General features: G+C 33.3%; 2 protein-coding genes and 1 long non-coding RNA gene across 4 annotated transcripts; 1 reads left to right on the top strand and 2 right to left on the bottom strand.

The window, feature by feature from the left end:
• Positions 1–1092: 1092 nt before the first annotated feature.
• On the bottom strand, positions 1093–7629 carry LOC130444380 (protein sneaky). Its single transcript, XM_056779475.1, has 6 exons — positions 7281–7629; positions 6532–6852; positions 6163–6417; positions 4320–4910; positions 1576–1870; positions 1093–1429 (listed from the first exon to the last, which is right to left on the bottom strand). The coding sequence occupies exons 1-6, from the start codon at positions 7627–7629 to the stop codon at positions 1093–1095; spliced, it is 2148 nt and encodes a 715-aa protein (XP_056635453.1).
• Positions 7630–10541: 2912 nt separating this feature from the next.
• On the top strand, positions 10542–17335 carry LOC130444208 (uncharacterized). 2 transcript variants are annotated; one of them, XM_056779265.1, is made up of 6 exons: positions 10542–10860; positions 11901–12101; positions 13921–14364; positions 14918–15151; positions 15275–15628; positions 16325–17335. In XM_056779265.1, exons 1-6 carry the CDS (start codon positions 10749–10751, stop codon positions 16864–16866), a joined length of 1887 nt encoding a protein of 628 aa, XP_056635243.1. In that variant the 5' UTR covers positions 10542–10748; the 3' UTR covers positions 16867–17335. The 2 variants fall into 2 exon arrangements, with proteins under 2 accessions (XP_056635243.1, XP_056635244.1); XM_056779266.1 differs by having other exon boundaries at positions 10595–10860; positions 11910–12101.
• Positions 17336–17753: 418 nt separating this feature from the next.
• Positions 17754–18958, bottom strand: LOC130444216 (uncharacterized). The gene is made up of 2 exons (XR_008909928.1): positions 18726–18958; positions 17754–18665 (listed from the first exon to the last, which is right to left on the bottom strand). It is a non-coding gene; the product is annotated as an uncharacterized LOC130444216 (long non-coding RNA).
• Between the last annotated feature and the right edge of the window lie 2366 nt (positions 18959–21324).

Raw genomic sequence — 21324 nt, 5'->3', positions numbered from 1 at the left:
AAATTATGAGATATGACAAGCAGTTTAAAGAAAGAACAAGAAGCATAGGATATTGTGAGTTTGAGGATATACACAAATTTAAATATCTAGAAACAGTAACAGGAAAATATTGGAAGTAGAAGAAAAAACATTAGGATGCAAATAAGATGTTGGAAAGCAAAATACTACAGAAATAGAGCAAAATGAATCTCTAAAAAAGATTATATGAGAATAACAGTAACTTTGTCAATGCTATAGTGGGGGAATATAAGGGGAATGCCCAGATCGAAGTAAAAGAAGTAGAGGAGGACCTTAATAATATAAAAATGAAGCGATTCCTTTACATGGAGAATTAGTGATACAGTGGAATAAACAAACAATGAGGATTGATCCACCTCGGAAAAAGAATCTACAAAACCTTAAACGATCAAATCCTAAAAGAAATGCAGTTATACATATAAAATCAAGTGTTGATCAAATTTTTTTATTATTATCTGAAGAGAAATGGAAAAATATTACAAAAATGATTAGAATACATAAAGATTTTATATCAAAAAAGCAGTAGAAGATAAATTAGTTCTTCATTTACATGAAAATTATTGAGAACTGACATTTATATAAAATAGATATCGACAATGATGAGGTTGTTTAATTATGCTTTATATTTTATATTCCACAGTTAACTAAATGTCACAGCTTTCAAATGTATATAAATAGCCTTGAAAATGACAAAAAACAAAATTCATGATTACTCCATATCTTTAGAATGGGACACGTGTTTGTGAAGAATCGCGTTTTCTATCGAATTCAATCCATACAATATATTTTGTTTCTATATCAAGTAAATCAAAAAGGTTAAATATGTATCCAATTACTTTGAAATTTTTTCCTCTACATGCTTTTGCTTATTCATTAGCTATTTTAATGCAAATGCAATGCAGAAGCACTTTCTTGTCTAGAAATCTAGAATGGAAAGATTTCGTTCATCATTTTGAATAGAATCACTATAACTCTGTTCAATGATTTTATGGTTCTATAACAACCCAATAATCAAATAGTACTGGATAAACAATACATCTTATTATTATGAAAGAACTTATACATAAAAAAATATTAAAAATCAGTGTCATCTTCAGAATCATCGTCGAAACCACTAGTAGTTTCTTCGGTCTCTGTCTGACAGGCTAAACAGACATTTCCCATATCAGACCAGCACTCCTGGCAATAAATAAAATGACAAAAATCGTTAGGACATTCGATAAAATCGTTTTCTTGATTCGCTCTCCTAGGTTCAGGGTCTTCACATATTAAACACTTTCTTCTAGCAAAAGGAAATATTCTAAGCCAATCACAGGCTTTTGGATGTTTTATTCTTAGAATGTGAATGCCGGTAAAATCTTCTTTAAGCCTATTTTCACGCACCATTCTTCTTACTTTTTTTCGCATAAATCTGGAATGAAATTATTCTTACAAAAAGTTCAAAGAAGATGTAGGTTATGTCCAATTGATCTAAAATACGATTTTGAATATCTTATACAAGTTAACCAAGTCTGATCCTTATACAAAAATTATTGTTGTTATTAACAATACCCATACCTGAAAAACCCTTTTCTTCTTTTTAAAGTTTCGTTGTATAAATATAGAACTCTCTTCTTTTCCCTTTTTCTATAAAAATATGAACAAATAACTCTTCTAAATCTCAAGCAATAAGCTTGTAAAAACATCGCGACAAGCACAGCAAAATAAGTGCCATAAATTTTATATAAATAATAACTTAAAAGTAGATTCGGTCTAGGCAAACATTTTTCGTTTGTTCTTTCGATTCGTATACGTTTTTTGATATTGAAACCTTTAACTAAAGATCTCAGTAGAGATGCTATCATTCCTGTACCTGTAACAAAATATATGAATATTTAAGCACCAAGTTTTTAGAGTGAATTGAAATTTTTGTAGATGCATCTGTTGGGAAACTACAGACGGTATTACGAAATCATCTGTAGCTGTAGAAATTAACATTGATCGTCAATACAAGGAAGTTCAACGTTCAAAGTACAATGGTTCAACATTCATAAGATGGAACAAAGTGGATGATCTTAAGTCATTACCGATGACTTGATTCAAAAAGTGGATAGTAAAGTAAAAGAGAATACACAATTTTGTTATTATTTGAATAATTTCCTAGTATCTCAAGAAGTGGTCTTTATTTGCGGGAACATTCAAATTATTGGAAATTGTGTTTACGCTGGATACCAAAAATGTTGACTGAGTTTTCTCGAGTGAGAACAGGCTACGAACATCATTCATCATCCACCAGAAAAGTGAAATTCAAAATTTTCAGAAAATCATATGCAGTGCGTTTTAAGACAAAAACGGTCAGTCGATTTTTTGCTTAAGGGAAACACGATCAATGCAGCAACTTACTATGAAACTATAAAAACTGCGTCGGTAAATTCGCAGCACATACCGCAAATCGAACACAAAACCCCCAACATTCTTCTCTCCTCCAATAAAGTCCAGAGCCAGTGCTAAACGACTATTATTTTATTTGTTTCTGAACTGTGGCAGCGACATACAATGATGAGGAAGTTAAATCTCCCTAATGGTTATCTAGCTAGAAAGCAGTCTTCGTTGACGATGGAATACAACTATACCATAAGTGCCTTAATCTTAATGGTGATTATGCCAAATATAATCTTTCAAATAAATGAATTATTTTTGGAGAATTTAAAACGATACTGACTTCAAAAACACCCCAAGTATGTAATTGTGTGTGTTAATGTAGTGTATGTACAATAATATGTTTTTCAGAGTTAATTGCAACCAAAAAATCAATGTCTTGTAAATTCTTCCGAGCCCCAAAAGTCTTGTCTTAATGAAATGATAATGATAGATAGTTATATCGAGTAACCTCTTGAATATATTATAATATGTGTGACAATCAGCTTAACAAGTAGAATTTAACTGACGTTGACCTTGTATAGAGATGAGAATTTCTATATACACTGCTGCCAGTTCAAGCCAAATTTAAAAAGTCGTCCATTATTACATCCTTCTGAAATACAATTCAATATACGTCGTGGTATTTAGCCATCATGAAACAAACGAAATCTAGTTCAAGAAAACTATTAAATAAAACTGGGAAGAGAGGAAACTTCATCTTTATGGAGTCTAACAAATTGAAAATGAAATTAATCATCTACATTATTGGTACCTTACAACAACCTAATTTAAAAGCCAGCTATGAGGAAACACCGACGTATAGATTCATATTTGCTTGTGTTTTTTCAGTATAACAGAATCGTTATGTTGAAATATTCAATTTATTAGTCTATGGGAAAAGAAAGAGTAAATACTCATATTAACACCCTGATTTTGATAGGTTGTGAATAAAGAATATGAATATCAAATAAAACTTATTATCTATACCTAAATAGATAGTTGTGCTGATAGCAGAAGCCTCTTCCTCCACTATTCAAAGAATTATACGTCGTGGTGAAAATATTTAAGCATGATCATTAAATTAAAGAAAAAATCACAAAGTAGATTACATCAAGCTGTGGCTTGAGTCCGTCCTGCAACGTATCGAAGATTATTTTATTATTGTCAAAGAATATTTCCATTTTAAGCATTCGAAATAGCTGAAATGCAACTACACTGACGTGAATAAGGGCTAGCGATACTACAAGAATTAAATTTTCCCGTGGATGTAGTTATTGAAATATTCGTAGCAACTATAATGAATAGAGAAGCAGACTGAATCGTTTTAATGAAGTATAAAACAAAATAAGCAATATTGTGAGTTATATTGAAATTTTATAAATGATTGAAATCCCTCTGCCACTGGACCTTGAATATGAAAGTTTTTATGATATTAAATTTATCTTGAAATTGAACTGATGATAACAATATACATATATTTGTCATTGTATTGTGTTAGAAGTCGAAAATTTCGTTGATTTTAGGTTCGTTCCAGCCCATCAAAAAACCGTTCTGGGTACGGTGACGATTCTGCGCAATAGAGATTACGAGCTCGAACCGGGCGGTTACTATTATACGAACGATTCTGTTTTGCGTTTCAACCGACTTAGGTATCGTTTGTGAATCGTTCCGGGACGGTCATTTCGATACTTGGTTGACGGCAACTACTGTTACGCTTCCGATAACCGTTCCAAGTACGGTCCCGACCAGCAGGTTGGAACAAACCTTTTATTTGAATCGCTCGTTGCGACTTCTCTTAATTAATGAAAAGGATTCATCCCTAGTTACTCTATGTTTCTTATTATAATATCTTCCTAATAATTAACACAAAAATAAAAGGAATTAATGTTGCTCAAATTTACCTTTCACGTCTATCGTGAGATCATGATGACCAGTTTGAAGATAATCTATTCTGGCATGTCTTCTTATTATATCTAGAGCCTCGTAAAAAAGTCTATCCAGTAAAACCAAAATAGTGATGGTCAACATTTCTAACAACATTAAAATGGCTTCAGTCTTAATATGAGCTCTCTCACTTTTCAAAGGAGTAAAAGTTGAAGGATCTACTAATTTTTTGGTTTCTATTTTCTTCAAAGGTAGCAAAGTATACTTTTCCTGCTGTTTTCTACGAGCATCTATTTTTCTAAAGTATCTAGTTATGTAGAAATTATCAAATTCTATATCTCGTAAATATTTATCGTGATAATTTTGTGATTCTAATAAAATTTTCAAAAATATGAAAGCTAGAAGTCTTTTGATTATAGTCAAAATTTGGAATAGTAACATTTTTTTCCTATTCACTTCATGCCAAATTGATTTCGCAGTATCTCGAGCATTTCTTATATCTGTTAAAGCCTTAACCGGGCTCAATTTATACTGAAGTTTTACATCTTTGAAATTTTTTGATAGAAACGACCTCGAATGTTTTAAATACGAATATCCTTCTCCAAAGCCTAAAAGTAACAAAAGTAATTCTCATAACATAACACTTTATTACAAAAAACATTGTTATATTTCAATAAGTTTTTCAAAAATACTACATGATCATTCCATGAATTATTCTCACAAATTTTTATAGTATATTGTAAATGTAAAAGCATAAAGGATCAGGAACAATAGAGGGAGTATTCAAGTGGTATAATTAACCATTTTGTATTAACGGTACAAAGTATGGTTGAAGAGATGAATTACATTTTTTATTCTCACCAGTGTCAGCGTAGCTGTCCCACCCAGAAACGATTCTATTTCGGAATATGTTTACTAATAAGCTCCACCTATTCCTTCTGTCTGACAAATTAATCATACCTCATCGTTGTTATAGCTGGACAGATTTGACAAGCACTCATAAAAAATCTCGTGTCAATTGGTGTGAAGAAATGCTCAATTCACGTCGCCTGTTTTTTCGGAATAACTTTACACGTCGGTATCATTCCATTAGAGTAACGTAGAACGGCCAATTCTGAATGGTACACTAGCATTTTTTTGTCAGAAGTGTTAAAAACACTTAGGGAAACCACTCGCAGAAGACGAATCATTCTCCACCACGACAATGCTAGCTGTCACATATCAGTTCAAACAAAAACATCAAATTGATGGGTCATTCGCCGTTTAGTCCTTGTTTGGCACCCAATTATTTCTTCTAATTTCCGCAAATACAAAATAAATTGCGAGGTCAATGTTTTTTTACACCTGAAGCAGCGGTTAATGCGTTCAAATCACTTGTTTTGGAAGTACCTTAATCGGAATGGAGAAAATGTTCTGGTTCAAACGTATGCAGAACTGTATTAAACTTAATGACTAATGACTATGTCATTATCATTTTGATTGAGACAAGATATGTAGATTGATTAATGGAGGTCATAAGAAATATTGCTTATATAAGAAAGAATGGACGAAACAAACTTTGATTATCGTTTCTTTGTTTCTTTCTTTCTCAGAATATTAATACATAAACATTTATTTTTATTTGTCTATCTCAAAACTCAAGTAGCAACCCTCTTATCACCAATTACATGCCAACACATGTGCAACATAACAAATATCTACTATAGTTCATTAAATAATAATCTTGTTATCTTTACCTTCTTTACAATAGTTACCTTGATGAATCGTTGTAGAAATAAATGTTTAAGACAAAATTCAAGTTGAGAGTTGAGAAAATTTTTATAAATACTTTGAAAGTGTATGTAATTGTGTAACTTTTACCAGGGTCCATGTCTTTCTGTGGATCGCATCTTTTATTTCCACCTAAAGATTCAGCAATGTTACAAATAAAGTCCAATTTCATAGGCCAACATAACAACCAAGCCGCTAACCATGTGACAGTATCATAACAAGCATTATAACCATTAGCGAACATTTTACGACATCTATTAGCAGCTTTCGTAAATTGATTTTCACATCGTACCTCAATTTTTTCCATATATAATTTTTCGTAGCGATCTGCCTCAACTTGTTCCCCTAGGAATCAATTAGGTCTACTTGAAATATAACAAATAACACACTAGAGAAGTTGCGTTAGGTAATAGTGACAAAAATTAATGGTGTGTGTTGGGGAAAAAAGAGCATCGGTACCTTTAGTTTTATATTTATCTTCTTCGAGCTGTGATCTTTTTGTATCTCCCATCTTCAAATCTAAATAATCGTTTTCCTCCTTCATCTTTTTCATTTCTCTTTCATCTTCAATTTCTCCGGTGATTGGAGCGGATACGTCTTTAATTGATCTCAAAGTATCTTTTACTTCGTTCATATCGGTCTTCATACCAAAAATAGCTTGTGTGAAAGGCTTAAACATCAATTCAAACCGGGTTTTTGTCATATTGTAAGTTAATGCAGCCGTACAAGCGAACACGCGTACTACTTCTCTACCATTTTTAGCAACGTTCTCTACTGGACCTAAGATATAAGTAAGAAATTAGAACAAAATGTTAGTAGTGAAAATGTGATCATAGAAATAACTGATGATACGTTACTAAAGTTTTCGTCATAATAAGAAGAGAATTGACTGAAATTCAATTCAAATTGACTTTAATTGATACGAAGTTAATAAACTAGCGCGAGCATCAAGTTAAATTACTTACTTTTTATTTAAAAATCCTACTTATAGCTTGGAAAATCAATAAAATACAAAATTTAATGAACTAACTCAAAACAAATTATGGTAAAGTACAATTTTACTGCATTTTTATATTCGTATAGATGTTGATTAATCTCGTACCTTCCCATATCCGGCGACAAAATGTATATATTCATAGTATTATAATTATTTACACTTTAATTTTTATCATTTAGTTTGTAAAAGTTATTTTGCTTTATATCCTAACCTGATAAAACGAAAGCTATGACTAAAGCTTTCAAAACTCCTCTTCCAACTTTTCCTCCAAAAATTGGAAATGTAAGACATGTTATGCATCTAATTTGAGATGAGAACGCATATCCAAAAGCCATCATAAGACATATAATACTTCCTACAATAATAGCTGCATCTTCTGTAAAATCTAAATCCACTAAAATAAATTTGTAAAACGAAAATCCCAAAAATAGTCCGAAGAAAAATCCGAACAGTTTCTTAACAGCAACATGTTCATACTTTCCACTACAAAATAGGCTACTGAAAAAGGGGATGCGTTTCAAGAATTTCTCTGTTGCTTTACAAAACTTTTCTCTTGCCATTATATGTTTACGAACATTTTAAAAATGTCAAAATCTACTAAATATTTCTTGACACTTATTTGAAGCTATCAATTTTTATGAATTACCTGTCATGAGTCGAAAATGTTTCTTTGCATTTTCCAAAGGGTTATTAGGGAATTCCATAATTTGATGTAATACATTATGCATAATTTACATTTCTAAATATTACTCAGATTATTAACCAACTGAATGGTTGAAGAAATACAAGACTAAACTGTTCTTCTAAGCATTCTAGCTGATAGAAACTACATAAGAAAATGTTTTACCAACATGCTTTTGATATAGTTACGTACACGTTGATTTATTTCAAGGTTACTTTGGTACTGAATCTATAGAATTTTTATAATAGCAAATACATTTATGTAGGTCGTATTAAAAAAACGAATTTCTTGTAGTCCTATTATTTAAGGGGTGTAGTTGGCCGATCGTATTAATAATACAGACTAACAGCTATTCTCTAATCCTCCAATTCATATATTTAAGAATTCCCAAACTTTTTTTCCGTACATTAATATTTTTTTTTTCGATTATAGATACATTCTATGTAATTGGCAATGAAGTTAATATCTTCTACATATAATTTGGCTACGCTTAGTGCATCAGGTGAACCATGCACATACATCAAACAATAAATTCGTTGGCTCTACTTGTTTTTCTCTATTTTCTATTTTGATTGCGGTCATCTTGAATGTGCGCATTTTTCTTCCGGAACCGCGTCTTCAATGAAAGTTAGCAGTCTTTTGATAAGGATGGTAAGCTTTGGAAACAACAGGCTGATTCATATTCAACGCATTGGCCACTCTGCTCTTATCGCAATAGGGTGACCGCTTGAGCAGCTTTATCACTTGTTTTGTCCATTTTCTGGTAGAATTCTTGTTTGTTGTTGACGGAAAGTGTATCGGTTGACGTTTTGTGGCTAACTGATAATGGTGGGTCAGTTACCCCTACTTAGCACTATTTTAAACAAACATAAAAAGAGTGGTTACCGATCATAACATTGTTGGACTGTGAGAGCAATATTTTATATTATTTTGAAGCTGATACTAAAGTTAGCTTTTTAAGATTTTACTAGAAAAAACACAGTTTCGTGTTCAGTGATTTACGATTGCCTGAGTCGATTTTTTTTAAATTGAGAAAAGCTACCACACAAGAAGCAAAGAAGGGTTTCTGGTGGAGCATGCCCTTTTAGATTATAATGGGCACATTTCCATAGACAAATTCTTACAAACCTTGTCATACAAAACCTATCCAGGCTTAATAAAATGTATTAATTACTATATATGATATGAATCATGATAGACATGTGAGAAACGCTTGGTGTCCGTTCACATGTCAAAATGTTTTAAAAAATACCGTACGTCTTCCAGGACATAAAAAATTATAGTTCTATGCTGTACAGTACTAATTTTAGGAGAAGTTTAGTGTTAAGGTTTCTTTGTAATAATTAAACCGAAACCCACTAGCAAAACCCCACGCCACGTATACGAATATGTATACATATTTTTGCCATTTAATCCAATTGTTTGTGTACACACTCAGTCCACCATACGCCACCCCACGTCACGCCACGCCATGCCACGTGGGACGATTCGAAATTCCAATATGTAACCGGCGCGTGGTAAGACGTGTGAATACCCCATCTTGCCTTTGAATGCCAGTGTATACAAAAGTTTTATCGCATTGGGTTTATATTGATTCTTCTTAAAACTTCATGTCATAGGTAAACTACTATTGGTCTCCATAACGTACTCAAAGCTACTGAAAATTTTTCTATTTAAAATTATAGAATAAAATTATCCTGTCGTCACGTGGCGTGTTACAAAGGTGTACACAACCGACGACAATGGCGTGGGGTGGCGTGGCGTAGCGTATTGCTAGAAGATGCAGTTCATATATGTTATAATCTGTTTTTATAGTATGAAAAATTTGGTTTTGACGAGGAATACCACTAGAAAGATATTGTAAGTAATGTCTTTACTACAAATATTTTTTAACATTGACTTAATAGTAGAAAAATGTGCTAAAAGGTCTAAAAGTACGAAAACATTGTATTAAACTTACAAACAAAGAAGATTTTTTCGTTAAGGGGCTCCTGCAATTTCATGTCCATAGGTTGTTTTACCGTAGAAGAAGTCGGTGATGTTGGTTGTAAAACTGTTGATATAGTTGTCAATAGATTTGTGGATGCTGCCCCCCAAGGGATTTAGATGTTTCTCCAATTTTATATTTTCAAGTAAAGGATATACCATTGCTCTTTTGTTCCTTGGAAATTCATAAATATCACATTAATTTCAGGCTAAGTACCTCCTTGCTTATGGATACTTCCATTTTTTTATTCATCCTTTTTGTAGTTTGTATTTCATTTATGTTATAACTAGATCTCGAAAGTCGATTATGTTAAAGTATATCTATATCGATTTCGGTGTAGGAAATGAACTAAAAATTCAGTTCAGAAGTAATTCAGAAGATCTTCAGTTCTTGAATAATAATTATTTTGTTTCAGACTATCACGCCGATGTATCTTCAATATTTTTTAAATCAAATCTTTTCGTATAAAGTAGATTGTAAATTAATTGAAGTTGAAAATCTCAAATTTTTTAAAAGCGAGTGAAAATTGTAGGTACCGTAGAAAGAGCGTAACATTTTTCGACACAAATTATCGAATGTAAGACTTCTTTTCTAATTAATTATGTAGACTTTAATAAATACGAGTAGTATCAAATTATTCTTATTATTGAAATAACACTTTCAAAATGGATTGACGTCCCATCAAATAATACATGTATAAAACAAATCCAAAGTCTTATAGCAATCAAATAGAAAAATTGTTTTATTTATGTTTGCATCTTTCAAATTACTTAGAAACACGATACAGTTATTTGCTTTAATCTTCAAGCCGCGACTTGCTGGGTTTAAACTAAGAGGAAATGACTTGTTAGTAACCACTTATTTCATACACACAAAGGAATTTTTTGCGACTTTATTCACTAGTAGGAGCTTAAGAATAAAGAACACAGTATTCCTTTACTGAAGTGAAGTTTTCTTTCGCTTGTTAAATTTTTGATAATTGAATATTGAAAATTGTGTGATTCGCGATAATGAAGGTAGGGATTTTGTGTTGTGTCTTGTTGTTATTGACTGATTTGAACTACGGTGAAGCTAAAAGGGGAGGTGGTTCAAGAGGAGGAGGTTCCAGAGGAAAAAGTTCAGGTAAAAATATTTACATTTGCTTACTTGGAAATTATAGAATTATTTATAAAAAAAACGCTTTAGATTTTACCTAAGAGAGTGAGGATTTCCAAATGGCGACTTGAGGATCTCAAAAGACCTCAAAAGATCAAGTGTAATTTAGCCATTAGTAGAAGTTTCTAAAGAGCTAATTTTTCCGCAAAATAATATTATTAACACTTTTAAAAACAAACATATCTTTTCCACATGCTGAGACATGTAAATCCATAGTTGATTAATTTGATTAGGGAATTAATAAAGTCCCATGTTCAGGGCCGAACCGTGCCGGGGGTGCATGGCGCCCGGGCGGCACTAACACACGGGGCGGCAAAAGGCAAAATAGTACCCCATCATGCAAAAAATATTTAGTCGCAAAGCGCAAAGTGTCTTCCTTTGATAGCGGCATTTCTCCAAAATATTGTTTTCTTCTTATTACAACAATATCAAAATAGTGCTTCAGCGTTCGGGCGAATCGGGCGGCGTAAAAAAGATGATACGAGTAAATAGGTAATAAAAAAGAATAAGACGCTTGTCGCAAAAACAACAGAATATATTAATAGGTACTTTTCTATCCGACTAGACTAGAAACTTACCTCATATCTCGCCTCAATAATCAAAGAAAGAAGGATCAGATTTTTTCAAACTTCTATGCAAAGAAAAATAGAGTGGTATAACATTTATTAGGACTAACTTTAACCAATCTACAGAAGTTCAAAATCAATATCCGCAGGCATCTCCACATGGCAGGCAGCACTCGAATTACATAAAAAGAAAAAGAGAAAAGTAGAAACATCACTTTCAGATTCTTTCTTAGGATTTAATATTCTATCTCGATTCCTTGATTCTTATTGCTTTTCGATTTTTCTGGAGTTATTCTAACTATATAAAGTCGTGACGTTAGTTCTTTCAGATACTTTGCCACGTTCTCAGCCAAAGTAGAATTCCATGTAACTATATAAACTATGTTATTATTAAAAGTCCAAACCAAATGAAATATTTATGGAATATTGTTTTTATTTGAGGTGGATCAGGCTGGTGGTGGTCAAGTAGCAATAAAAAATCTTCTTCATCATCTAAATCATCGAGTGTTGTTCACCCTGCACCTGCACCACAACCTGAGATTAAAAAACAGAACACTCACCTACAACAACAGCCAGCAAGTAATCCGAATTTTAATACACAACAGAAGCCAATCGGATGGAATGTACCGGGAAACAAACAAGGTAAATACAAAAATTGGTTGGTCTATTGATTCGTTTGATGCAACCGGCTTAGTTCGCGTAGTATTTCAATATTTAATACAAGGATGAATATTGGTATTTTATATTTCTAGAATATCAATAACGCACCTTGAAAATTGTTTTTTTTTTGTAGGTAGGATATTAATTCCAAAGAATTCAAAAAATCTTAAATCTTCTTACAAGAGTTCCACATATTCTATTTGGACATTGCAAGGATCTAGATACAAAAAACGAACGTCTACTCAAGGATTTCAAATTCCAGATTCTATATGAAGTCGTTAAACTTCAAACCAATCTAAATAATAGTCGTCATATACAGAATATTCTGCCAAAATAATCTTTAAATACTGAATTTGTACTTAATCATAATAAAGACAAATTGAGAAATAACTATAATAATAATTTGAAAATATCCCAAAGTAAGTAACTATTATATTGGATCATGGTTATTATACGCTCTCATTAGATGCAGCTCTCTGGGTATGATATAATCGTTGAAACAAATTTGATTCTAAGAGAATTAATCATCATAAATCGCTTATTTCAATTCTGTACTAATAACCTGAACTATAACTCGATTTTTCTATGCATCTATAGCAGTCTGGAAGACTTTGGCTCGAACCTTCGACGGCATCCTCATCACAGAGGTTTGAATATCCCAAATAAATTCAAAAGACTTTTGTTTTGCTAAGTTTTCAATTTTGGAAAAGTGAAAGAATTTATAGGTCGATAGATTCGGTAAATAAAGTATCGGTGATAACACTGAAATGTTTCTGGAATATAAAAACTGCGTCACATTCAACGCACAGTGGCAGAATGCATTATCGTGGTGCAGCACCCAGTTGTTCGCAATATCTGGGCGCACTCTATTGATATTTTTTTACATATATCAGACCCTTATGAACCACCCCTAGAATATTAAGAAGGAAATGCGCATTGTTGCGTTGTGATTATCGTTTTACTCCTGCGAGTATTTTTTGATTTTGGATCATATGGTGATACTTACTTTTAGCTCTATGGCTTCGATTTGGGATCGTACTAAAAAAACAACTCATCGTCTATAATTTTTTGATTTTCTGAAAGGTTTTTTACACCATTTTTGCCCAGAGCGTTTCACCGTTAATATATAAATGTATTTTCCTGATATAATTCAAAACCGTTAACGGACGATCTTGGTGCTGCGCGCTCTTATCAGTCCCAATTTCACTGAAAATTTGGTCGTGATTTGTTGCTCGAAATTTTGCTGCACCATTTTTGTGACTTGCAGCTATAAAAAATATGTATGGATAGAGAATATTATGCGTTAGTTTCGTTATTCCAAAGTTACCACAATCGTGATCAAAAATCAGTCTCTTCACTTAACAGACGTCATATTCACTGCTTGAAAATGAAATGATAAATTGATAGAAACATTCACCGATTAAAACAAATTGTATATTGACCGTACACAAAATGCAAAGCTGTATGGTAAACTGTGAGTAAACAGTACCACTCAATCGTTTTTGTATATCTCTGTGAGTAAGTACGTTGCTTTCCATTTCTTAGTATAATTCTACCCACACACAAAAACATAACTTTCGATTACGGAATAAATAGTGAGACTAAAATGTTGATTCATTGTTATTGATACGACATTTTGGACAAAGACAAAGACAAAGAATTCCATAATACGATCTATCAATGAAACATACGTGGATGCATCTGATTTGGAGATTGGACGAATTGTATCCTAGATACCCCTTTTGATTTTTTATTATCTATGTATAAAAGCCACGATGTTTCATTTGTTGTTTTATCGCAGGTACACACCAACAAACACACAGTTACCCTACAGGTAATCAACCACATGGTACCTGGTCAAATACCGCAGGACATAATCCCCAACAGCACGGTAGCTGGGGAAACCAACACGGCAGTTATGGAAATCAACATAACGGCTGGGGTGGTCAACAACATAGCAGTTGGGGTGGACAACAGCATGGAAGTTGGGGAGGACATCAAAATAGTGGATGGGGCAGTGGATACCCGAATCAACATGGATATTCTGGGTTTGGTGGTGGTTATGGTGGGTACGGTGGCGGTTATAACTCCTATGGAGGAATGCAGAGAGGTGGCTATGGCGGAGGAATGGGAGGATATGGTATGGGAATGGGTGGTTACGGTATGGGAATGGGTGGTTACGGTATGGGAATGGGAGGTATGGGAATGGGTGGATTAGGAGGTTCCGGAGGATATTCACCATACGGTAAGTGATCAGTACCATAATCAATTTTTAAGGACTCCTTTATTTTTTGTTTTTGTTTCAAATTAAATTGATTACGTGCCACAAAATTGGAAATTCAATTACGATTCTTAGTAAACTACTACTAAATAAATAAATTCGACATGTGCATGTCGATTATATTAAGCTTCATCTATTCTGGATCGGTAATAAAGAAAGCCAACAACTCAACAAGTAGAAAGTAATTCAGCTACCAGTGGCTAAAATATTGACTAAACCAGAAAAATTAGCAGCCTTCTGTTAATTTATCTGTTGTCACGTGAGCAGTTTGTAGTACAAATTTTGAAAACATCTCCTTCATCTACACCCGTTGTTCTTGATTACTTTGACTACCTAGACTTAAATAACTTTCAAAAAGCGTGAACTCATTTACGAATTGTCAAAGATGATTGTTGAATAATGTTCTGGGAAGTCTGGGAAATCACATTGATAAATATTATATTCGTAAAGCATTGTTTTAGACGTATCGAACTTATACGAGTATAATATCTTAAATATTGATCATATTTCATTTCAGGTGTACAAAGAAAGTCCGGTTTCTTCAGTGGTAGTACATTTGGAAATATTTTAACGGGTATGGCAATTTACCACGTAACATCGAGCTTAGCCAAAGGTATTTTTGGGGTTGGTCATACAAGACCTTACAACGTCTATAATTATTATAATCAACCACCGGAAGCGCGCGAAGAAATTAAATTACCGTCCAATGTGTTAACAATGTGTGAAGGAAATTTGACAACAGTGTGTACAGGTACAATGCAGTTTATAAAATTACAAATTTATTGGTAGTGTTGTAGTTATGGTTCTTTTCAATAAAGTTATCATGCCAAAAAAAATTTAAGTTGGCATATATGACATTAACTTATATTTTCAGGTGCTACTGCTATTTGTACCACCAACAATACAGTTCTCTGCGTAGTAACAATGTCTCAAGCAACACCTTGTGCTGATGAGAAAGCTATGTGTGTTAACACGACTATACCATGTACCGATAATTCCGATCCACTATGTCAAAATAATACCAGCCAACAAACGGAGACTACCGTCAATTTACCTTGTTACACGAATTTGAGCGTCGATATAAATTTATTAAACGAGCCTGAAGCTGCTAAAAAAGGCGATGATTATCAATATTGTGTTACAACTATGGCTGTAGCAGGTCCGGAGTATAAAAATTGTTCCAAGGAAAGTCTTCTGAAAACGCACGATTATAGAAATATTTTAGCAGGTTAGTTTCAACAACTATTTCCTTTAAGTTTGAGAGCGCGATTTAAAATTACGGTATTTGCAGTACAGAAAATCGAAAATATCATATCTCAAGTTGATGAAATGTCAAAGCGGATTTCATTGTTACCAAATGTAAAAAAATGTCACATTTGTGAAAATTAACTTTATGTTTTTGAGTGACAGCAGACAAACAAGTTAAGCGGATATTTGTGTTTGTAAATTATACTTCTTAATCTGTTTAATTTATGTTGGACGCGGATGAGAGCGCCAACGCCAACGTTGACATACCAATATCGAACCGGTTCACTGCCAAATGACCGACGATAGCAAAAAGTACAAAATATATCTCCAAACTGCAAAAAACCGTTGTATTTAGGCTTGAATTTTCTTTTCTTCTTCTTCGAATTCCGCTTAGTCGTCCGGTTTTTTCTTCTTTTTCTTATTTTTTATCCTGAAACAGTGCAATCACAAACTTATCACCACAGCCCCAGCCCTGCAGAGGAGTAACTCCTATATCAGGGCCAATTCTAATGAACCTTTCTCTATATAAAAAATGTCCTCACCCCATCAAAATAGACTCAACAAATCTCTCTTTCTCTTTCTCTCTGCATGCAGGGGATTTTGGCACTACCCGCCCCACTCATGAATTTTCCTGAGAAAATACAATTTTCTTTTGTAAAATCGATTTTATTTTTAGGAGAGTATACTTGGAACTTGACATTTAATCAGATGATGAGACAATATCAGTCTTACAATTACGACAACCCAACACAAACGCCTTCCGGAGATATGGTACTACCTCTGGTAGCTTTAATACCGTGCATAGAAAATGCAACGAAAATTTGCGCCCCGAATCTGGTAACAATATGCACAGGTTTTGGAGAAATAATGTGTATAAAACCTTTAACGGATACATCAAATTGCGAGGAATACAACACTACGTGCTATAAAAGTTTAATTGAATGTCAACCAGATGTGGAGCAAGACTTTTTATGTCAAAATAAAACCGAAGATGAATTGGTATTGAAGGAAGATAAGAAATATGTTAATATAGAAATGCCTTGTTTTACTAATGTAACTTTGAATAGCAATTCACCTAATTTCGACATAAATACATTCAACGGAACTATACCAGAAACTGCCCCAAGTAGTTTTATGTATCATTACCGTTTATGTATTATAACGTTAAGTGTACCAGGTCCTGAATCAGATATGTGTCTGATAAATGAAATTAAATAATTTTATGAGTCACTGATTGATGTAAAAATAGTGTTATAATAAGAAATAGCTTTTTAGAGAGAAGATTAAAAATATTTAGTTGTTTGTTGTTTTTATAAGATTCCTTTTCATTCGTCTCTACGTTATGGTGCCGACAGTATTCATTTTCTCTCTCGTTGGAAATACTGCGCATGCTTCATACGCGCAAATGATGCGCAGAACTAACAGAAGCGCCCGGAGGAAAGTTAGAGCGATACACTATTTGTTTCATTTAGTCGGTACACCTTGGAACAGAACAGAGACAAGGTAAAAACACTACACAGAATACATCCTACGATGATGTTTAAGTTTCAGGATTTTCTATAATTATTTTAAGATTGACCGAAATAATAACCTAATTCCATTCATTCTTTTCACACTGTATCATTTATAATGTTTATAACTTGTATATTGTGTTATTATAATGAAAAAATAAAATTTGCTTTAAAAATGTTTTTGTTTATGTAACAGACAATCCCTTATGATAAATTTGATATAATTTATTTTCGTAAGTTATAAAGGTGAGTTATTCTACAACGAAGTTTCTAAGTCATAGATAGTTATTAATTCATAGAATTTTAAATTTTTCAATGTTTAGAAGGTTTCAAAGTGTTTTGATAGTTTGTGTGAACGCTTGAGACAACACCACTCTTATTTACGAACAAATTTTAGTAACATTTCGATATAAGTGAGGGTTTTTAATTATTTTTTTAATTACATATTACATGTATCTCGCCAACTGCGTCAAAAAAAATCAAAATCAGAGAGTACGTGAAGTTAGAAAAGTATCGGGAGAAAAAATAAGAAAGATTCCTTTTTAAAACTTATCTTTATTTATTCATAAAAATATCAATTTCACCTAAATCATCTTTGTGTATACTTCGTCAGCTTCAGATCGTTAAGTTAAATCCCAACAATAATAAATTCTTCGCTTTTTGTTATAATTAAAATGTGATACCACAAATTGTTGAAGCAGCGTTTTTATCATAGAATTTGGTGAATATACTTTAAAATTGTTTACGTATCCGGAAATCAATAGGCCAATCACTGAGACACAGACTGTTTGGCTTTTCTCGAGCTGAGATTTATTTATATATTTGATCCGTTTCTCTTATTTTTTTCCTACTATTGTAATTTTGGCAACCAAGATCACAGCAATGTGTCTAGCCTTCCCTCACTACCAAAAACCAATCCAAATATTAACTCTCCACCTTTATCATATGCTGCAGCTACCTCAGCAAAATCTCCATCCGCCATCATTATGCCTTCTATACCCAACACTGTACTATTTGACTACATTAAATTAATAGGTAGCATCATCTCTCCTAAAAATGTCATTTTCGCATCCAGAATATCACACGGACTCATATGCATTTATTTATCATCGACGACTCAAGTCGACGAACTTCTAAAAACCAACCAAAGCATCCCATTTGTCCATCCATTCCTCATTCCGTCATCGAGAACGAGCTGCAGCCTAGGGTTATCACTCACCTCTCCTATATCATACGTCAAATGTGGCTTCCGCCGAGTAACTTACGTATTACCAACCAATAATGATTTTTCTCTTCAAACTTCGACTGTCATCAACAAACCTTGAAGTAGTAGCTATCACTACTTGGTGCCCCAATAAACTTACCATTTGCAGTATATACATTCCACCGGACCACCCCCTTGATGAAAAGAGTTAACGGACCTAATTTGTCAGCTTCCCCAACCATACATTCTTGTTGGAGACTTTAATGCACATCACACTATGTGGGGAGCCATCCAAACTCGCACTAGAGGCAATAGAATAGAAAAAGTCATAAATTCTGACAAATACTGGATCCAAAACTCACTTTAACATCTCCTCAGGTTCCTTTTCTGCTACTGACCTCAGCTTCTGTGACCCTAAAACTGCACTTTCTCTTTCTTGGCAAGTTTCCGATGACCTACATGATAGCAACCACTTTCCTGTTATTATATCCATCCATCCATATAATAAAGAAACTGTTGCCAAAAGCTTCTGGCAAATAAAAAATGCAAACTGGTCTGAGTTTACCTCTCTCCGAAGCATACTTATTATCTTTGATCATTTCTACGAATATAAACGATATGTTAGATATTTTCCAACCACACGCAACTTACTCACGGCTATTTGATGTCGTCAGAAAGTCGTCCTGTCTGCCGAAGTTGTCAAGCAGAGAATATTCTACCGCATATCAACAGTTTGATATGAAAAGCAACCTCAAGGAGATTGATTAATTTATAATTATATAATAATAATATAATTATATAATATATTAATTTATGCATTGTAATATATATGTAACAGTCCTGTATTTAACTTATGATTGTTTTTGTGTGCGAATGATCAGCGCTGTCGAGGCACGTTAAACTGAAATAAAAAAAAAATTCACCCAAAAACTTAGATTAATTTCATGGGTTATTCATATGATATTTATTATATACTTCTGAATTGAGATTGAGATTGAGACTGCAAATGGTACTTTTATATATTAGCACTCATTATTCCATACACAAATAGTACACCGAACATCAAAATACAAACTGAACGATGTGACGTTTGACATTTTCATGACACACACATTTTGGACACGCGCTAGATGCGGAATTCAGTGACGCATGCGTTAAAGTGCTGATTGACACTTGATGATTTTAGTTCTGACCACGCCCTAGATGAAGAATTCAGTGACGCGTGCGTCAAGGTGCTGATTGGCACAATAGTCATGAAGCACGTTCATTTCGCACCGTCTGATTGAGCCATTAGAAGTGGCAATGCCACAAATCCATATAATTTTCAGTTTATCTTCCTTAGGGTATGATCTGTGGTTAACAATAACCTTTAAGACACGTGTGTACATTTGACGGCTATTGTACTATTAGTTTGTGGGTTACATCATTTTGAGAGACGCAACTTTTGTTAGTTTGAAAAAATTGATAAAAAGGTATGTCTTTTGTTAATAAAACATTGATTTTTGGCAAAAATAACTATTCAAACGAATGCTTGGTTTGATTATTCGGATTTTGCCCCAAGAAAATTTAGCGCTGTGAAATTATTTGCCATGCCGAAACGAGGCCAAATAAACGCCGAGGACGATGCATGCAGTGGATGCCCCAAACGTGCACAGTTTATGTCGGATAACCGTAACCGTGATATAGCTGGGAGACCCTAAAGATAATAAAGGCCATATCATGAATGAATATTTGGGTATGCGAAACTTGAGCAATAAATCAAAACTATAAAGTATAAAAAACATGAAGACGATAATTTAGTTATATAACCGCCGTTTAGACAGTGTAATTTTCAGTGTTGGTGTAGTGCTAGCAACGAACAGTATTTTCAGGACTTAGAGCCTACCGAAAAAGAAGCTATTGAGAGTTTATGCGTAAAAGAGAATTAATGCGAAAAATAAGAAATAATTGATGAAAATTCAAGCTTTTTCTGTAAGAGGCCTGCGTTTTTCACTGATTTATCATTATCATGAAAAATAATTTGAAGTGAATTGTCACAATAAATCAAGTTTGTAGTTATAACCTAATTTTTCCTTATTCTCAATCTCAAGTTGACAGCTGACACATAGATGGAGCTACTAGTATTAAATCCATATGATTTTCTGTTAACCCTAACTTTTAAAACACGTGTATAAATTTGACAGCTGCCATACTATTTACGAAAGCTCTGTTCAAAGTAGTTGCCGCCCGAAATCGCAATCGACCAAAAAAAAAACAACAAATTTATTATTCTGAGCTATTCAATCGTAATAAACCCGAATTTTTGCATGGATATGTAACAATGGATGAAACGTAGGTCTATCATTTTACATCGGAGTTCAATCAACATTTAGCCAAATGAACGGCTTGTAGAGAACCGACTTCAAAGCGTAGAAAGACATAAAAGTCGGCTGGTAAGGTTATGGCATCAATATTTTAGGATTTGCATATTGTAATATTTAATAGCTATCTTGAAAGAGGAAAAACTATAAACATCGACTATTATGTGGTGTCATTGGAGTGTTTAAAGGTCGACAATAGCAACTATTGAAGAAGAAGGAATTGCTGTTTCAACAAGATAATACACCGTGTCACAAATCAATGCATGATTTGGGTTTCGAATTGACTCCGCATCTATCGTATTTTCTACATCTGGCCACGACCGACTTTTTCTTGTTCTCATACCTCAAGATGATGCATACCAGGCAAAAATGAAGAAGAGAAAAGATTGTCGCTGAAATTTAATTTTATTTTGAAAAGTAGTACCACAAAAATGATATAATAATTGTATCACCATAAAAGATGAGCTTTTCTTCCGCCCAAATTCTAATCAACACTAATATTACAAAGAAAAATATTGCATGGCATGTAATTCTCTATATATTGATACCTAATAACGAGGCACGTCTTTTGACGATACTCCGAGGTTCTGTTATTGTTAGT

This window comes from Diorhabda sublineata, chromosome 5, assembly GCF_026230105.1.
Source record: "Diorhabda sublineata isolate icDioSubl1.1 chromosome 5, icDioSubl1.1, whole genome shotgun sequence".
In the NCBI taxonomy this organism is placed as follows: domain Eukaryota; kingdom Metazoa; phylum Arthropoda; class Insecta; order Coleoptera; family Chrysomelidae; genus Diorhabda; species Diorhabda sublineata.
This window is presented reverse-complemented; position numbering and strand designations above follow the sequence as displayed.